The 18,169-nt window shown below is 42.3% G+C and overlaps 2 protein-coding genes and 1 long non-coding RNA gene across 10 annotated transcripts in view; 1 reads left to right on the top strand and 2 right to left on the bottom strand.

Annotated features, from left to right (window-relative positions):
• TPK1 (thiamin pyrophosphokinase 1) overlaps window positions 1–7,367 on the top strand; it is a 284,251-nt gene extending 276,884 nt beyond the window's left edge. For all 8 annotated transcript variants that reach the window (XM_061464636.1, XM_061464643.1, XM_061464641.1 and 5 more), the window contains one exon: window positions 7,155–7,367. In XM_061464636.1, the coding sequence (XP_061320620.1) occupies window positions 7,155–7,285 (131 nt within the window). In that variant the 3' untranslated portion in view covers window positions 7,286–7,367. The remainder of the gene's footprint in view (window positions 1–7,154) is intronic.
• A 1,350-nt stretch (window positions 7,368–8,717) lies between these two features.
• Window positions 8,718–12,057, bottom strand: SEC61G (SEC61 translocon subunit gamma). The gene is made up of 4 exons (XM_061464654.1): window positions 11,934–12,057; window positions 11,198–11,297; window positions 9,932–10,034; window positions 8,718–8,820 (listed from the first exon to the last, which is right to left on the bottom strand). The coding sequence occupies exons 2-4, from the start codon at window positions 11,289–11,291 to the stop codon at window positions 8,811–8,813; spliced, it is 207 nt and encodes a 68-aa protein (XP_061320638.1). The 5' UTR covers window positions 11,292–11,297; window positions 11,934–12,057; the 3' UTR covers window positions 8,718–8,810.
• Window positions 12,058–13,608: 1,551 nt separating this feature from the next.
• Window positions 13,609–17,952, bottom strand: LOC133275192 (uncharacterized). Its single transcript, XR_009745427.1, has 2 exons — window positions 17,882–17,952; window positions 13,609–13,729 (listed from the first exon to the last, which is right to left on the bottom strand). It is a non-coding gene; the product is annotated as an uncharacterized LOC133275192 (long non-coding RNA).
• Window positions 17,953–18,169: the final 217 nt, after the last annotated feature.

Below are 18,169 nucleotides of genomic sequence, written 5' to 3' on the forward strand. Positions count from 1 at the left end.
TATCTCCAACAGGTTAATCAATGAAGAATGTAGAGGGAATTTCACTCCTTTCTGCAGCACTGTGTGTGGTCATTTGCTAGGATCACTTGGAATTTGGTAGATTTCACCATTAGATGTATCATGTCAACTTGGCAGTGAGGAAGTTTTCAAAATAGCAAATATTTTTAGGTTCTTTGCCATCATGTCAAACCAGAGCTTACAAATGAAATGCCAGGATAGGCCATCATTTTTTTTTCAGCTATTCTTGGGTCCCAGTGTTCTACCAGAGTGTCGTTCTCAGCTTTGTGTGACTAAGCAGTGTCTCTAACACAAGGCAGCGTAACAGGATGATGTGCACTATGAGGTGTCTGATGGATAAGCCTGGAACTAAGACAGTTCATTAACTGATGCATCTTAGCATTATTCTTGCCCCTGTTTCCTCATGAGAACAGCATTCTTCATCTTGCACAAAGGGGAGGCAGACCAAAATAGCAGTGAGTTATTTTGCCTGGCTAATATGCAAGATCTCTGCAGTAGTAACTGTCAAACTGAAGCTATATGTTATTTCAGGAGCTGTTTCTTCAGTGCTGTAACGCTGTTATTCATAGTACCTGTCACTTATACAGCCCCTTAGAGTTGTAGGTAGTTAGATGAACATTACAGAAACTTACTGGAAAGCATCAAAAATTAAGCAAACACTGCTTCTTACTGGCTAAACTAACATAGCCTGGCTTTGCCTTTAGCTTAGCGCAACAATCGCCCTAGGCCAGCTAGTTCCCTGACTTACTTTATACTTACATTTTTGGTAAATCACTTTACTGTTGTAGTATTGGTACAGCTTTATCATATCTAGGCTGGAAAGGCACTACTGAAAACAGATTATTATATCCATACCATATATTATACATTGTTATATATATAAAATATGTAGTATATAATAGTATGCATATAGTTTCTGTGATAGACTTTCTAGGTCACTTGAAGTTGAGAGGCTAAAGTGATTTTGAACAAACACTGGAGCACATCTTCTTAATAGTGCTCAAATGCAGCTAATAGCCATGGAAACTTCCTGCAGTTAATGACTGTTGTTGATTCTGGTGAGGCAGTAGTAGCTGCAGAGACATTTGCGTAGGAAGTACTCCATTTCTTAGCATCATTTTTATCAGCTTATCCTTTTATATTACTGCCAAGCAGGTGATGTGGCAGGAGGAGTTTGAGCTGTTCTTGCAGTACCACCGTGATTATAAAGCTGGGGAAAAAAAATGTGTGCTGGAAATAAATGTGCAGATTCCTGACATCCATTTGCATTGCTGAAGGCTCACCCACATGGGTGGTTTCTCTCCAGGGGAGAACACCCAGTTCTGTTAACATATTTTTCTCTCTTTCTAAATTAAATCGTTAAGCATTGGCAGCCGGTGCTTTTGTTGTCACCTCCTGAATTCCCTGTGCTGCAGAACCCCTGCCCAGCATCTTTGCCACTATCTGAATCAGTGGAATAACACCCTGGGCCTGCCTGCTGGGCCCCCTTGACCCCAGATGCTCTTGATGCTTTCAGGAGCCCACTCATACAAATCCATTGGGATTACACAACGTTGTTCTGTGCTACAAAACACCAGGTACCAAAACTTACTGTAGTTATAAATATCGCCTAATGCAGTCTCTGCTTCTCCAAAACTCCCCCTGGCCCTGAGGGGATCTGTCCCCTCCCAGCTGACCCTGCAAGCCCTCATGGTACTTCTCTGTTGTATCAGTATTGAAAACAGTTTGTGTTTTATTGTACATTACTGTTATTTGCAACTTCAGGTTTTGCAGCTCCCACTACACAGACATCAAGGACCCAATTTTTCCTCTAGTATCCTTCAGCGTACATTAAGATTAACTCCAGTGAAGTCAGTCTAACCGCAGGTGTAAAACTAGGAGGAAGGAAAGGAAAATCAGTCTATAAACTGTTTGGGTTTTATTTTTAAACAGCAAAATTAATGCTGCTGTTCTGCAGACACAGGGTGACCTGCAGAGTACTAGCTCATATGTTACTAATGCATCTCCATTGAAATGCAGATTTTTGCTCCCAACATAGAGCATCAGGGAAATTCTCGCCAGATCTGCTGTATCAGAGTACCGACTGATAGTTCAGTATTTCACTTGCACTTGTGTTTCATCTTATTCATCTTAATTTTCTATCATTTTGATGCAGCATTTGCCTTGGGGGGTGGGGGAGAGAGGATTACATTTGCTATAATATGGCTCTTAATTAATAATTAATTAATATTGCAAACATCCATGCCCCCAGTGGCAGTCTGCTTGTATTCCTGTACCTATTTCTATTTTCAGTGGTGGGATTCAGCAAGGTGTGAATTTACATATTTCAGAAAGCAATCAAGAAAGGCAGTTGAGAAAAGGAAGCATCGGACAGCTGTGGCGGTATCTGTATGGAACATGCTTATTGTGACAGTGTTTTGTTCTCAGTCATTTGTGGTAACAGTAGCAAGACCCTGACTTGTTGGTGAAATCCCATGAAGTGGGGACACTTCTATGCTTTACAGTCAAGGGTTTTCCAAAAGGCTTCCGTTTGCCTACATGTCTTCATATAACAGACATGAGGTGTGACCGTTCAGCCATTCTCACACCAAAATCCTTTCCTTCAGTACTCCTTGGTAAGGAGGGACTTGCACCTACCACAAGTATTAGATACTGCAGTTAAGAGCCTCCCTCTCAGCTGTCCAAATTTTACTGTGGTTTGGTATAGATGTAGAAATAACCAGAGAGCCTCCTGTTCAGTTAAGCCTTTCAAATTAATGACATCATTTGCTTTTGCCATATATGATATGTTTAAGAAGATTTTCCTCTGCATGTGCCTCCCTCAAGCCCTGCTTAAGTGCAGCGCATAAAATGTACATGAGGTCTTGGTACAAGCTCTCTTCTGCTGGACTTCAAGTATCCTAAATAGTACAATGAAGTCACAGTGTTTGTAAGTCTACTACATCATGAATACAGTTATTAAGAGGAATAACTTGATATAAGAGACGGTGTTTTTGCAGCACCTAACATGATGAGACCCAATCTAGTTCTAATTAGTCCACACTTGGTTTCCAGGCTGAAAGCCTGCAGCACAGTGGTGAACACATTGCATGAAAGGCTTGGGTCTCCTTTTTAGTACTGTCAACTGAAAACAAAAACTCCCAACAGTGGTAGAGGTATAAATATGGTAAGAGTTTCTAAAAAACATTTTTAGGTTTGGGCTTTTTGATTTGATTTTTCTTATAGAGCTCGATTACTCATGGGGTGCACTTTGGTAACATTTCCAAATGTTCTGGCAACCATAAGCTTGATCAATTTCAGAATCTCATATCCAAGATTAACATTTTTCCCCAAGGCTTTCTTAGAATTGTGTATTAAAAAAACTGTCAGAAGACAAGCAATAAAATACTGGAAATAGGCAGTTTTAGGGTTAATGAAACATCCTTTGTCATATAAATTGTCAGCAAAAGGGATGTCTAGGAAATAATGATGTTTGTGCTTATGCTCCTTTGGGAAGCTCACCTAGGAGCCTCCCCTCAGATAACTCTCTAAGTTATTTCCAGCATCTCAAACCCTGACAGATGCAACCACCTGCTAAACAAAACAAAACCTGCTAGAAAAACACTGCTCCAGTACCACATCAAAATAAGCCCTGCCCAAGACCATGTTCACCTCTGAATGAGTGGTATGTTGCAATCCATGAGACAGAAATGAGACTCATTACTAATAAGAACATAGGGCATGCCGTAAAAAGCTGTCTTATAATAGTTCTGGTTGGTTGATTTGGTTTGTATGGTGGTGGTTGTTTGGTTGTTGTGTTTTATTTTCCAGAAGGCAGGAACAGCATTTGCTTTTAGTTCCCAAGTTCAGAGTTGTCAGACGTCAAAACCACGCTATAGAACTACAACTTAGTTACCTTCTCCTGTAACCACTCTTGACCCCCATGGCTTTCCTTGAGGGCAGGGCCTCCTGGCCTCAGTGCCACCAAGACATGCTGACTTTATGGATGGAGAGTAAAGAGTGAGTATAGCTACACTGGAAGATGCTGTGTATTTCATCAACAGTCCATTATCAGTAAATACACTTTGACTGGATCAATTATGAACTGATAAAACTTCCAGGCTTTGACCGTGTAACCTTTATGTGATAATGCATGATACAGCGGGAAGTTTTCCTAGAAGCAGTAGATATGTACATTTTCTTAGTTCCTTTAATGGCTTAAACCTGTTTTTTCACATTAATTTCTGTTCATGGATTAAATAGAAAGTTTGCATTTTTAGTGATACTAACTGAAAGGCTGACATGGTCTAGTGTGAGGCTTCCCTCCCCATGGCAGGGGGGTTAGAACTGGATGATCTTAAGGTCCTTTCCAACCCAAACCATGCCATGATTCTATGAAGTGTTGGCTGGTTGTGAAACCAAGTGCTTGGAGTTATTCCATTTGAGACACGTGAATCAGCAGTAGTTTTATGGGTCCTGCATTTTTTCACTTCAGCATTTCAAACCGTGATTCTTGCACAGAAGAATCTGATAGAAAAAGATAAAAGACTCCATCTAGTGGGCAAGGACTTTTTATCTAAAGCAAAAAACAAACAGGCCTCTCATTTTCACTTAATTTTATGCATGAAGAAATACTGCTTTAGAGTTTTGTTTCATTAAGCTGCCATGTTGTTCTTAATTCTTGCCTTCTGCAGAGCCATTATTTCATTGGCAAAGATGAAACATTAAGAATTATTCTGACAGTCTTGAGCAAGAAGCAATAAATGATACTAAATGAGTGGGTTTACACAGAAGAGTATCCACAAAGCTCTTCCTCCCCACTCCCACTTTCAAATTTCAATATATAGTAACCAAAAATGGGTAATTTGTGTGTCAACAAATACTGTAAACTATTTAAGCTTCTTTCCAACTTAAAACTGACTTTAAGTAGTTTGTAAGACATTCGTAACTTGGCTGTAACACAGGATTTTGGTACTATTTTTACACTAGAAACTCTGCCCATGTGTTACCTCACCTTTATTAAGTTACTGGCAAAGGGTGAGATCTGGGTTCTCTGGAAACTCAGTCCAATGCATCAGCTTCTGGCCAGGCATCACCCCACTGGCCTCTACAGTCTCTTACAAAGGCAAACATAACTTACTTCTCCCTAGCATTTGTCTAAGGGCCTGCCCAGCACTCCTGCGTGTACAGAATCATCCTGATAGAAGCTAGCACCTTTATTTTAGGTCTATTTCATCGATCTAGTTAGTGCAGTACTTTGTTGTTGTTAGCTTCTTGGGCGGGGAGGGGGGGTGTCTCTCCTTTTTGCTGAACCTCTGCCCTGCATTGCAGTTAATGCTCCAAACTCCCAAGAGATTCAAATGGTAGGACTCTTCATTTTAAAGCAGTAGAACTCGGGTGTTAATCTCTCATTCTAACCAAACACAGCTTGCAGTCTTCAGTTCTTTTCAGGCTAAAAACAAGAGTGAGACAGGAAGAAGCAGCAGCAGGCAGAGATGTGGCAGAAGAGACACTGAACCACATTGTGTGTCCTGCCTTTTGTCAGGCTCTCATTTTCAAGCCACAGAACCTAGCAAGTTCAATTCCTCCTGTGCAGCTTCCAGCAATGGGTAGACAGCTGCTGTTGTAAACTTGCAGACAAGTTTACTATAGCCCATGTTCATAAGCACCTCTTTGTCTCCTTTGCATATTACAAAATAGAGCTTAGTATGATGCTTTGCACACCTCTTGATCACAGGGAGATCTTCACTTGCAGTGGGCAACATGATAGCAAAGCCAGAAGATTCCTCCTTCAGTATTAATGCATGATTTGGCAATTCTGACAGACCACACAGACTTGCTGATGGGCCTGAACAGTTCTCCCCAGTTACAGCTCTCTCTGTATCCTCCATGGAAATGTAGCTCTGGCACCAGTGAGTAAGACCTATCATTTGGCTTTACAAACTAAAACAAAGAATAGTTTCTGGGCTCCTTCTCTGAACCCCTGTATGAGCAAGGACTGATAAAGAACTGACTAGTCTTAAAAGTGCCTTTAGGGAAGTTGATATGTTTTTAAGTTTGGGGGCAGCTTGTATCTTTGGTCTCAGCTTGTAGGAAGTCTGTGTAACCCTTAAAACATGTCAGCTAAACTGAGACAGAATTGTTGTTTAGAACTTCACAGACATTTCAAAACTATCATTGTAACTGCACTGTTACATGGGTTAAACTCTCCTAAAATTGACATCAGCTATTTGTCAGAGCAAACCCAGGACCAAGTTTGGGTCTAACTAATGCACAGGGACACCCACCTCACTAGGTATGCAGAAGATGCAACTCATTTACTTTGAAGCAAAAGCTGTTGAATAGTACTACTTGTTAAGTAATTACCAACTAAAAACGGCCTACAAGAGTGCTGCAGAGAGACTTCTTCATAGGGCGTGTAGTGACAGAACAAGGGGCAATGGCTTTAAACTGACAGAGGGGAGATTCACAGTAGGCATTAGGAAGAAGTTTTTCATTATGAGGGTGGTGAGACACAGGGTGCCCAGAGAAGCTGTAGCTGCCCCATCCCTGGCAGTGTTCAAGGCCAGGTTGGACGGGGCTTGGAGCAACCTGCTCTAGTGGAAGGTGTCCCTGCCCGTGGCAGGGATATTAGAACTGGATGAGCTTTAAGGTCCCTTCCAGCCCAAAGCATTGCATGATTATATGATTAACTACTGGCCTCTGCTCTAAAACTGTTTTCATTTTAAGAGATTATAGGCTTGCTGCTGGGCTAAAATTAATTCCATGTTTGGAACTACAGTAAGATCTTCTGTTTTGTTTCACTGTAAATACCTTACCTAGCACTGTTACTTCAGCTGATGCTAATGGAATACAGATTTCCAGATGTGAAATTTTGGGGGACATTCAACAATCTGCTCCTGTAATAAATAATCTGCTGTGAACTCAAAATGCTAATTTGAGGATTAAGTATTAATTTATTCCCTCTACAGGTCATTGGATAGTCTCATACAAGCTAATTAATATTTAACATAGCTATTTTAGATGTTGTTTATCTGGGTTAGATTTACTCAGCTGCTTTTTCCTTCTTTGCAGGAGCAGCAGCCTTTACAACAATAAATCTCTATCAATGCATTTGTTTCAAGAGTACCACTCACTCTCTCCCTTATTTTGCATAGCTAACCAGATGCTGCAGTTTGGAACGCTCGTCAGTACTTCCAACACCTATGACAACTCCGGGACTGTAACCATTGAGACGGACAAGCCTTTGCTGTGGACAATGTCTATCAAAATACAGGATCAGCTATAGCTACATTTTCTGATCTGATTCAGCTCAAATTACTACAGAATTTCACAGAATTAAGACAGTAAAGCTGTGCCAAAAGATAAAAGCAGGCACTGATTTTTATGTACTGAATGAAAAAGAGATCTGAAAATAAAAGTCATTTGAGATCCAATCAACATTAGTAGCAACAACTGAATACTTCATTCTGGTACCTAACACTACTTAATCAGAAGGCACAAGTTGCTACTCAAAAACAGTCACAAACAGAAGTGGATGTAAAGGCACTGCTGCTGCTTATCAGGTTAGTTCAGACTCTTTTACAAAGTATTTTATTACATTGCTGGCTTTTTCCCCTTCTGCCAAAAGGAAATACAGTACACAGTGCACACAGTATAACTATATTAAAAGGTGATAGCACTAAAGTTAGTTAATCTCATTTCTCTGTCCTGATTTGTAACATACGTAGGTGCTGGTGATGATTTTTTAAGGAGATCAATAACTGAACTTTCTACTGACAAAGCAACTTTGTGTACTGAAGAAATCACTTCTACTGTAATACCAGTAACAGATTTCCAAGTATTAAGTGCGTTTAAAGTCTGTAATAGAACTAGCATTGTAACTTTTGCAAATACCAAATGCTTACAGTAAGCTTTCTTCAATCTCAGGAGGAAGAGCATTGCATCTACCAAAGGTTTTGCACACTTAAGTTTTCAAAATCAAAATATTCAATCATTTTATAACAGAAACTTCCAGGTCAACAAATGCAGATCTCTTTATAATTCTATGTGCAGTTGTCTTACAGAACCATTATCCAAAAAGGCGTGTACAGCCTACCCAATACTGTAAGCAAGTTCATTTGCTTAAGGACTGTTTAGTATCTCTGGCAACTAACCTAACCTCAAACTGTACATCTTAGTAACCACCTAAGTTTAGCTGTCTGAATTACACAAGTTCTTTATTTGATGGAATATTTTCCCCGTGTCAAGTATATAACATAACCTAACAGGACTTCCAAATGCAGAAAGTTATTATGGGTTATCATGGTGATTCCAGAAACTAGAATTCCAGTTAACAGACTTCTAAATCACCACTTGAGAGGGTACAGTAACGCTGTTTTCTTCCTGTCTACTTTTGCTGTAACAATGCCGTTTAGTAAGCAGTAAATTAAGCATTGGAACAGCTTCTGATAAAAGTTTGTCACCCTTGGAGGTTTTCAGTACTTGACTGGACAAAACCTTAAGCAACCTTGTCACAATGCAACGCTGACCCAGATTTGAGGGGGCGGTTGGACTAGAGATGTCCCAAGATTTCTTCCTACCCCTGTGATTCTAGTACAGTTTAAAAAAGTAGTAAAACCATCAAACCAAAGAAACACAAACAGTAGTACTGCAAAAAAAAGCATGTAATGTATACAGTTATGATCCCACAGACTTCAAAAAGAGGCATGACAAGAATGTTTGAAAACCCAAACTGAACTGGTTTAATAGAAAACAAAGCTGTGAAATCTTTGCAGCAAGTGTCACAACATCTTGTTCTTCATGGTAAATATTCAGCCGCCTCTGTTGAGAGAACAAAGTAATCAATTTCAACTAATCAAGTGTGATCCAGTAATCCACCTGAAGTCTGATTCATCCTCCCACCACTGCCCTGTTTAGGACAAACATTACTACAGTTACAGCTTATCTCTTATTTTCAGACACTTCCTCTCGCCTAGAGGACCACTCTTAAAGGTATAAAGCAAGCCACAAGTCACAGAATAGTACTTAACCTGTTCCAGTGCTAGAAATGGGATGACATCAGCTCTGGAGAATGAAGATTTTAGTGTGAGGCATTCCTGCCCATGGCAGGGGGTGGAACTAGATGATCTTAAGGTTCTTTCCAACCCAAACCATTCTATGATAATTGGCAGGGTTAATATGTCAGTACCACAGCTTCTGGTCAACTTGAGGGTTAAGTTTTTCATGTTGCAACGTTCATTCCAAAAGGTATTTCACAAAATGCAGTTACATGTAAAACCAGGCTTTAAACATATGCAGCACTCAGTGATGAGAGGACTCAGAAGCTGAGGAAGGCCGAGGGAACTGGGTTTGTTCAGCCTTGAGTAAAGAAGGCTCAGGGGAGACCTTACCACCGTGTTCCAGTATTTCAAAGGTGGCTAAAAAGAAGATGGAGACTCCCTTTTTACAAGGAATCATGTGGAAAAGAGGAGGAATGGTGGGCACAAGTTACTCCTGGAGACATTTCGGCTGGATACAAAAGGAATATTTTTCACTATGATAACAGCCATTGGAATAATCTCTCCAGGGAACTGGTAGATTCCCCAACGCTGGACACTTTTAAGACTGGGCTGGACAGGGTGCCAGGACATCTAGTCTAGGTCATGCTTTGACAAGAAAGGTTGGATCAGATGATCCTTCAGGTCCCTCCAACCTGGGATTCTATGATTCTATTAATATTTTGCAGCATCCTACATTAAGAACCGACTTCCTGATCCAGTCCTTGGAATCAAGTAATAGCCATCATATTACACTAACATGTAAAATGCACATATACTACAGTAACATGGATACTGCAGGGCTCACGAACATCCTCTGTTTAAAATTGAACAGGTAAAAATGAATGCAAAATGTAGTGAAACTGAAATATGCAAGTACGACCATATTTACTTACACAATGATATTATTGATGGGGATGTGGATCAGTTTGACAAAGAAACCAATAAATCCCATTATCGCAAAGCCTATTGCTGTTGCCATGGCAATCTTCTGGAACTCTGCAAAAAAAAAACAAAACCAAAACTTTAGTATAGGACACCTTGTGTATGGCACACTGGAGGAGATGTGCACTACAGTGACCAAAGGAGAGAGATCTCTTTATCAAACAGTAATGTGACAGAGGAAGCAGGTCAAACTGTACTGACACTGAGAAACAAATCCACTTTTTCATTAGATAGAGGAGTTTTAAGGGGGAAGGTGCTGCTTTCCACAAAGCATGGCCAATCTCAGCATTCATTCAGTAATATGCAGAATCTGGAATACCCACAGTCTGTAACAATTCATGGCACATTTATTCCATTATCTTCCCTTTGTATCTCTGCAAATAATCCTCAATACAGTATCAAACATGGAAAAGCTGATTTATGCCTGCCACAGGAAGAATGCATCTTATGTCCTCACAAAAACTGAGTACTTAAGTGATATTCTCAGTTACTTTAAGGCAGCAGCCATGAAGTGGACTAAGGTCAACAGCCCCTCACAACCCACCCTGCCAGTCTGACAGTGAACAAAGTTCCTCACTGATCTCAAAAGATGTCATGTGAATAAAGCACCTTAACTACTACCACTAGGGACAACCTGCTACAGCTAATTCTAGTTACAGCTTCTGAAGCCTTTGAGAAAGTCCCAAAACTTTCTCTGCTGTACTTCCAGCAACAAAGTTCTTCCTGTCCCAGTCAGGCAGTCACTGACAACTGTGAAGGGCTGAATGGACAACTGCAGAAAGTAACCCTAGTTCCTTTCCAGGCTCCTAAAATGAAGTGTTTGCTCATTTAACAAGCAGTTTTCTCCACAATTTCCCCCAAGTTGAATGCAGTCAAACTTGTTTAAGTGCACACCACCTTCTTCCCAGATCAGTTTACCTAATACATAAGAATTACCACTTGCCTGTCTCAAAATGGCTTATTTCAGCTACTTGGCCTATTTCATGCAATGAGATTTAGTACTGCTCACGCACCTTCGTACATACCAGAAAAGAACACAATCAAGCTTATTCTATCCAGAACCACAAACTTGTTAACTTTTGGACAACTGCTCAAGTTTAAATCTCATCCTGAGAAACATTCACAACAAATGAATCAACAGAAGTGACATTTGGAAAGATACATAATAAGATTTAAAGAGAAATAAGGATTGCGTTCCGGTTTATTGTGTGCTTTACCTTTCCTGTCAGGCTTGGTGCATCTTTTAACAAGTCGTATGGAGTCTTTTACAAACTGACGGCTGGGTTCCACGAATTGCATTACCTGATCCATGATTACCTGCCAAGATGAATGGATTTAATTGGTGGAGCCATGAAAGGAGGATTTTTTAGTTACAGGAATAGAAAAAGCAGTTACCAATTAAATCTGTAAGGTAATTTAAAATGTGATACTGCAACCTAACCAGGCATTAAAAGGTACTTCCATTTTGCGAAAATACACTGTATCAACACGAGGGCCTACTATTGCCTTTAAAAATCACGAAAAATGATGCTTTTCGGCACCGAAGAGGCAAACAACAGCTCCATCCCAGTTTGCTTTCAGCTTATGCCCTACACTGCGCCTCTGAGAACATACGGCAGGCGTCTAAATGGAAAACGGCCACCCGCCTCAAGAACTCCCCCAGGCCAAAACCTGCTGCCGGCGGGCTGGTGAGCAGCGAGGGCAGTACCGCGGTCCAACCCCATCCTTAAAGCGAGCATCTGCCGGCCTTGCCCACCCCGAGCAGGACACCAGACAGACCGGCTGCCCCCGCGTCCCTTCGATCGGGCCCTCTCACGTCTCCCCTCCTCAGCACCGCGGCCGGGCCATCTACACCAGTCCCCCCGCTCCGTGACAGCCTCAGCCCCCCGGGACAGGGCTGGATGGAAGCAGGGGCCTCACAACCCGTCCCGGTGCCATCCCCACCGCCCTTACCGCTGCCAGGCCAAGGCCACGTCGCACGAACGGCGGAGCGCCGTGACGCCACGACGCCCGACGTGCGCGTAGGCGCGCCCCTTCCCGGCGGCCCGCGCTGCTGGAGGCGGGTCGGGGCTGTTTTGAGGAGAAAAAGGCGGATTTCTGATCAAGCGGTGCTTGTTTGTGGGGTTTTTTGTTCTTTCCGGTTCCCGAGATTGCTTCCCTGCCCTTGGTCGCATCACCGGCTCCGAGGGGTTAAGGCCATGCGGGGGTGCGGTGGGGCTGTGCTGTTGGAGCCGGCTGACCTGTGTCTGGGCGGCGCGGCTGGGGACGTTTGGCGGTGGATGCGCTTTTCAGAGCGCTTGTAGCCGTACGGTCCGGGAGCCTTGTAGCGGGGAATAAAGAGGAGGTGGTACCGGTATAGCTGTAACAAGTGTTGGTTGATAAAGGAGCAGGCTACCCAGTCCCGGAAAGTGTTTATGCACCGTGTAGATGAGGTCCTCAGTGACATGGGTTAGTGGTGGCCTTGGCAGTGCTGGGGAAGGTTGGACTCGATGAGCTTAGAGGTCTTTTCCTACCTGGTTGATTCTAAAGGGGGAAAAACAACATTAAAAGCTTGTTCAGGCTGCGGTTGCCCGCGAGTCAGACATCTGTTGATCGATAGGAATGCTGAAGCCGGTGTGAACTACAGGAGTTCATCGCCTTTGAAAGCATCGGCTCCTGTGGCTGTTCTGTATAGAGCGGCGTGCGGAGCAGCACTTTCAAATGGGAAAGCTTTTAACACTCCAGCGGCACAGGGGTAATGTAGAACATTTCCTTGCGTGAGGGGGTAAAAGAGGCTCTTGCTGCCTGAAGTGGTTCTTTCCTTGCTGTTTTTGAAAGGAAAATCACATCATGTAACAGGTAAAGGACAAACAAAGGTGACATTTATTGATGTTTAAGTTGCTTTTGACATTATTCGTTTCAGCGTAGAATTCTGTTCCTAGTTGGCTGATGCCTTTTGAGTGCCTACTGAGTAGCCAAAGCTTACTAATTATTCAGTCAGGCTGTGAGGCTTCTGCCGCCAGATGAAGCAAATACTTTGCTGAGCTCAGCTCACTGTTGGATTTAAGTGTGCACAAAATACTTTCTGAGCTTTTTTGCTGACAGCCTGCATGACAAATAAAGTACCAGTGCATGACAGCAGGGGGTTGTTGGATATTCCACAGATGTTTTTAGCAGCTGCTTTCCTTGTCTTTGCCCACAGGGCAGGTCCTGTAGTATTATTGATCTCCTTCAACTGAGAGCTTTCTCTCTGGCTTTGAAGGGTTATTAGTGTAGGCTCCTCCAGAAGTTTTCTGCAAAGGCCTGGCTTTGAATTGAGTTTTGCTTTGAATCAGACCTCATGTAGCAGTCTGCCTCAGATGGGACCATAATACTGGTGGCCAGTTTCTGCTGGACCTTTTCCATTGGCGTCAGTTAAGCCTCCCATGACAGATTCATGTATCGTTTGTGTCTTGTTTTGGAGGCTGGTCTGCAGTTTGCAAGGATGGGCAGTCTCAGCACTCAGAGAGAAGAAGATCCTTGAGGAAAGCAGCTGAGGTCCTGATAGCCATAGTGCACAGCATGGGGTAAGGCAAAGCAGCTTGCTGATCCTCTGCATGAGAAGTCGGTATGCGGAGGTTGACTATGATGCTGTTTTATTTGATTTTACCCCTTCAGTGTCACAGATAAATGCTGAAGACTTTACCAACAGAGGAAACTCACATTCCCAGCTGTGCTGCACAGCGAGCCTTGCTGTGAACCATCACTGCGATTTCCACAGCACTAGGTTCCTGAAACAAAATGGCAATTATTAGGGAAAAAGAACTAAATAACCTGAAACAAGAAGGCACACATGTATGGAAATTCATGACAATGACTTCTGGTTGGATTAAGTTTTTATTTTTTAAAAAATAAAGCTTTGTTCCCTGCCAAATTTTCTATATTAAGTTGTTTTTCCTTGGGGGGAACAGTATGGAGAATCGCAGAGCATTCTGCCTGCATTAACAGCATGGTTTTGTCATGGGTTCTCTGGGATGGGGCAGAAGGTGTCATCAGTCCTCAGTCTTGGCAGTCCCTTACTTTCCTATGATGAGTTCTCTTCCTTCCCTGCTAGGCTATGAGTGGACTTCAGCAGTTTAGGGGGGAGGGAGAGGCCTGTTTTGCGCACAGAAAGCATTTGCTGTCTGTTCTTTCTAAAAGTATTTTCCAGTGGGTTTTGTTTCAGTTTTAGTGTCCTTGAACTAATACATTGTTCCTTAGACTTGGCCTTTGGGGCAGCTGTGTTATTTTACGAAGTTATATACTTCTTCCCTGTATTTACAAAGTTATCTGCATTTACAGAAGATAAGAAAAAGTTTACATCTCCCAGGGATGTGTAGGGTTTTTTTTTCATTGAAAGACTAGATTTCTACTTCTTTATGGTTCTTACAAAGTTGGGAAAGAATGTGGTGTGCTTGTGCATGTAAATTTTCATGGCAGTTTTACAAGTCTGCATCTGTGACAATATCTAAGCAGTAAATAGCCATTCTCTCAACAGAGAAAGGACTGTTGTCCTATACTGTAGTGTGCTAGTACTGAGTTTCTGGATATTTGTTTTGCATAAACTGGAGCCACATCTTTTAGTTTGCTATTTGCTTATTTACACATTTCATTTTGTAGTTTGTTTCTTGTCCTTTGGAGGATGTGAAAAATAAGCATCTGCTTCTAACTATTAGCACGTTATACTTCTGTATGATACCCATCCCCCTGGATCCCATGCTTAGAAGGGGGAGTGAGGTAAATCTCTGCTTCAGCCTCTCTCATTCCATGCTGCTTGCCCCAGCACAGATCCTGCTGCAGCCTTCGAAGCATGGTGGGGTGACAGGAGCCAGTACTTGCAGCAAATGTGGTTGTCACATCAGCTGGAGATGAGAAAAGACACAATCTTCAGCATGAGAGGAGTTCACTTCTGTGTGCTGAGATGGCAGATGTGTAATCACTGAGTGGCGCAGGGACGGGCCTCCAAGCTTCCTTGTTTTCCTGTGGGAGGTAACCCCATTTTCCCTGCCTTGGCCTGTTTTCCAGCCCCAGGCAAATGAGAAGAGCTAGGTGCCTGCTCCTGCTCAGGCTTCAGTGAGTCTGGAGCTGCCTGGGCTCAGCAGCAGCAGCTCCATAGTAGGGGAAATGCTCTTCTCTCTGCATGCCAAGAGGGGAGCAACCTGGCAGTCTGGTTTCCTTGTTTCAAGGAGTACTGCCAGTGTCCTAGAAGAAATTACTTGGAGACAGTAATGCTGGCAGGTCTGTGACTGCACAAAATGTGATACCTTTGGGATACGGGGTCTTGCTCAGCTGTGTCCTTCCCATCCCAACCCATCCCAGGGTGGACAACAGGAATCAAGCTGCTCCCTGGTAGGGGTGATCGAGCGGGCAGCAGGAACAGACAATGCTGTGCCCAGGGTCCCCAGATGCCATCCTTGTGACGGGGCATGAGGCAGCATTTGAATTGGAGGGGGACAAGGCAAAAGACTCTTTGCTTTTCCAGGGGAGTTTTAGGGAGGGATGGACTGTTTGAGCAGGGTAGCCTTTGGGGACAGTATCTGACTTGCCTTCATGAATCTGAGGAGAAAACGGTTATCCTGAGAGGAGGCAAAGGGAGAGACTAAGAAAACTGGGAAGGTGGCAGCTTGTGGACTTGGATGTGCAAGGAAGACAGGCCACTGGGGACAGTGGGCATCCAAGTATTCTTTGCGACAGAAAACAGACATTAGCAGAGAACAAAAACCACACAGCAGCATGAGGTTTACAGCCTAAAGGCGGAAAGGATGCAGAGGAGGAAGAGAGAGAGGAGAAAGCAAGGTGGTGGTGTGGGAAAGGTGTTAAGGGACTTGGACGGAGCAGCCTGTTGAACAGCACTGCGGGCAGATGCCTCCTCAGATTTTCCAAGGCAGTAGCCCCATTGACTGGAGTCATGCTAATGATCAATTGGTTGACATTTGGTGGTGTTGGATGGCCAAATGACTATAAAATTCAGTCTTTAGAAATTGCTAAGATATATGGGACCTTTTATTTCTAAATTTTACATTATCGTAAATATATGTGATTAATTTAAATTGAGAAACCTTTGCAATATCTATGGGCTTCTGACATTTAAACATTATTTTTAGTTTTTCATCCTCCTAAATGATCCTGAGTCTCTGTTTGGACTTGATAAGCACGTCTGCATGATTTACGATGGGAAGAAAGATTATTTCCCTCCTCAGTAGCTGTACAAATGCAGGGGAAGAACATAAATGAGGAATTAATGTTAGGAAGGAAATGATAGCTCAGATTTGGGGTTCAGAAGGAAATGATGAAGTGCTCGTGGAGCATGTCTTTGGGTTAGCCTCATTAATTATAGAAATGCCACTAGATCAGGCTTTAATGCCATGGTTGTGAAAGGGAATGTTGCTAGTCTGAAGCAGTCAGCAAGCCCCATCCTTTGATTTGTGCTGCTTAATATTCAATGGAGATGAAATGTGGGGATGAGCAAAGAGTGCTGTTAAATTAGATTTTTAACAGGGTTAGATTTATTGTGTATCATTTTAAAGATGACCTTTTAAACAAAGTCTATGTTCAATCTCATTTGAAAAACCTTATGAGTGAGAGCACTTGGAAGATTTGTGTTGGTATAATGATAGACACAGTATAAGAGAAACAAGGGCAGTAAACTAGAACAGTATCACTAGATGATACTTCAGACTATATAGGTGTGAAGATAAGGTTTCTAGTTGGCAAAAGGAATACAGGGATGTTAACAGAGGAATAGGTGTGCCTCCATCAGCTGTTCAGGTCTGAGGGTAAAGAAAAATCACACACTTGCTAGTCTTTTTGATACAATGCTTGTAATGGTTTGTTTTGCTTTAGCAGAGCTGCCACTGATGGCTCTGAGTTCTCTTGCTTTTAGCCACTTCTCAATTCTTTGAGGTGCACCACTTCTTCAGGTCACTGTTTTTTTCTCTGTGCCATTTAATCTCATTCTCCCATCATTTATGGGCTCATCCAACAGAAATAAAGGTAAAAAGAAAAGTAACTTTGATAAACAATGGGCCAGAAAATGCTTCCTCCCAACCTTTCTCTGGTAAAATAGCAGCTGATGATACTGGCCTTGTTCCTGCCTTTGCAATTTCCACCTGAAGATTTTTATGTGTGATAAGGAACAAGTTACTCAATCCTTCATAAGAACAACTTGATAGTAGTTGTGGAAGTACTAATTACCACTTCAGATAGAGAAAAAGCCAAATAAAACTTGGAAATAACCTTAAGAAATACTCTTAACCTTAAGAAGTACTCTTAAGGTTAAGATGAGGCTTTTTTCCTCCTGAAAACAAAGTTTGATTAAAATTAAAGTGATAGTTTTCTTTTTGTAGCAGAAGAGTATTTTATGTCAGCAGAAGCTGTTTTCAGGTGTTTTGTGTGTGTTCAGACATTTAAAAATAGCTTTCAAAAATGTGCAGTGGTTGCATGTAACATTCATAACAATCATACAGTGGATACAGATATAGCAGCAAAAACTGTGAGCATTAAGCATCTTTTAAAGCATATTGAACATAGTCCCCATCTGCTTCAATTCGACAGAGCAACCAATGTGTTCAGTAACCATAAGCAAGCAGTTCGTTGTTGCATGGCTGTAGTGTCAAAACACTAATGTCAAGTCCCACTTTCGTGGTGCGATCTCATACTTTGCCTTGGAAAACCTATGTTTGTTTCAGTTTGTAAAGCCCTGTGCCCCTTTAGGGGTTTTTATACATGTAGTAAACTAAAACTATTTTGTCTTTCTGTCATGTCATTCAATAGACCATCTACTCAGCTTGTGGCTCTGGAGTAACTGCTCAGGATGTCTGTTGCATCCTGGTGACAGGGGCAGCCGAGTTGCACCCCAGTCCTGCTATCATGATAAATGTTTTGGTGTAAAACTGTTTCATTACATAGCATCTCTGGTGAGGCCCAAAATCCTACTTGGCTAGGAGAGTGCACCAGAATGCCCTCTCTTTTCTGTGCAGGTAAGAGCTGTTTCTTCCACTTTTGCCTGTTGTAAAACTAAAAATTAAATAAGTTGGGAGCTATCAGTCTATGAGGGTGGGAACCATCTGATGGGGTAGGGCAGAGTGAGCAGCTGAAAGGATAGATAGAGGTGGACAGGCAGAAAAAGCCTCTTACCACTGAGAAGAGCAATAACTTACTTTCCCCTAAGGGCTTTTTTCCTGCAGATCTAT

The sequence above is a fragment of the Pezoporus flaviventris genome, unplaced genomic scaffold (genome assembly GCF_033815535.1).
Source record: "Pezoporus flaviventris isolate CSIRO_AGI_PZ_B2104156 unplaced genomic scaffold, CSIRO_AGI_Pfla_v1 ptg000037l, whole genome shotgun sequence".
Classification (NCBI taxonomy): Eukaryota; Metazoa; Chordata; class Aves; order Psittaciformes; family Psittacidae; genus Pezoporus; species Pezoporus flaviventris.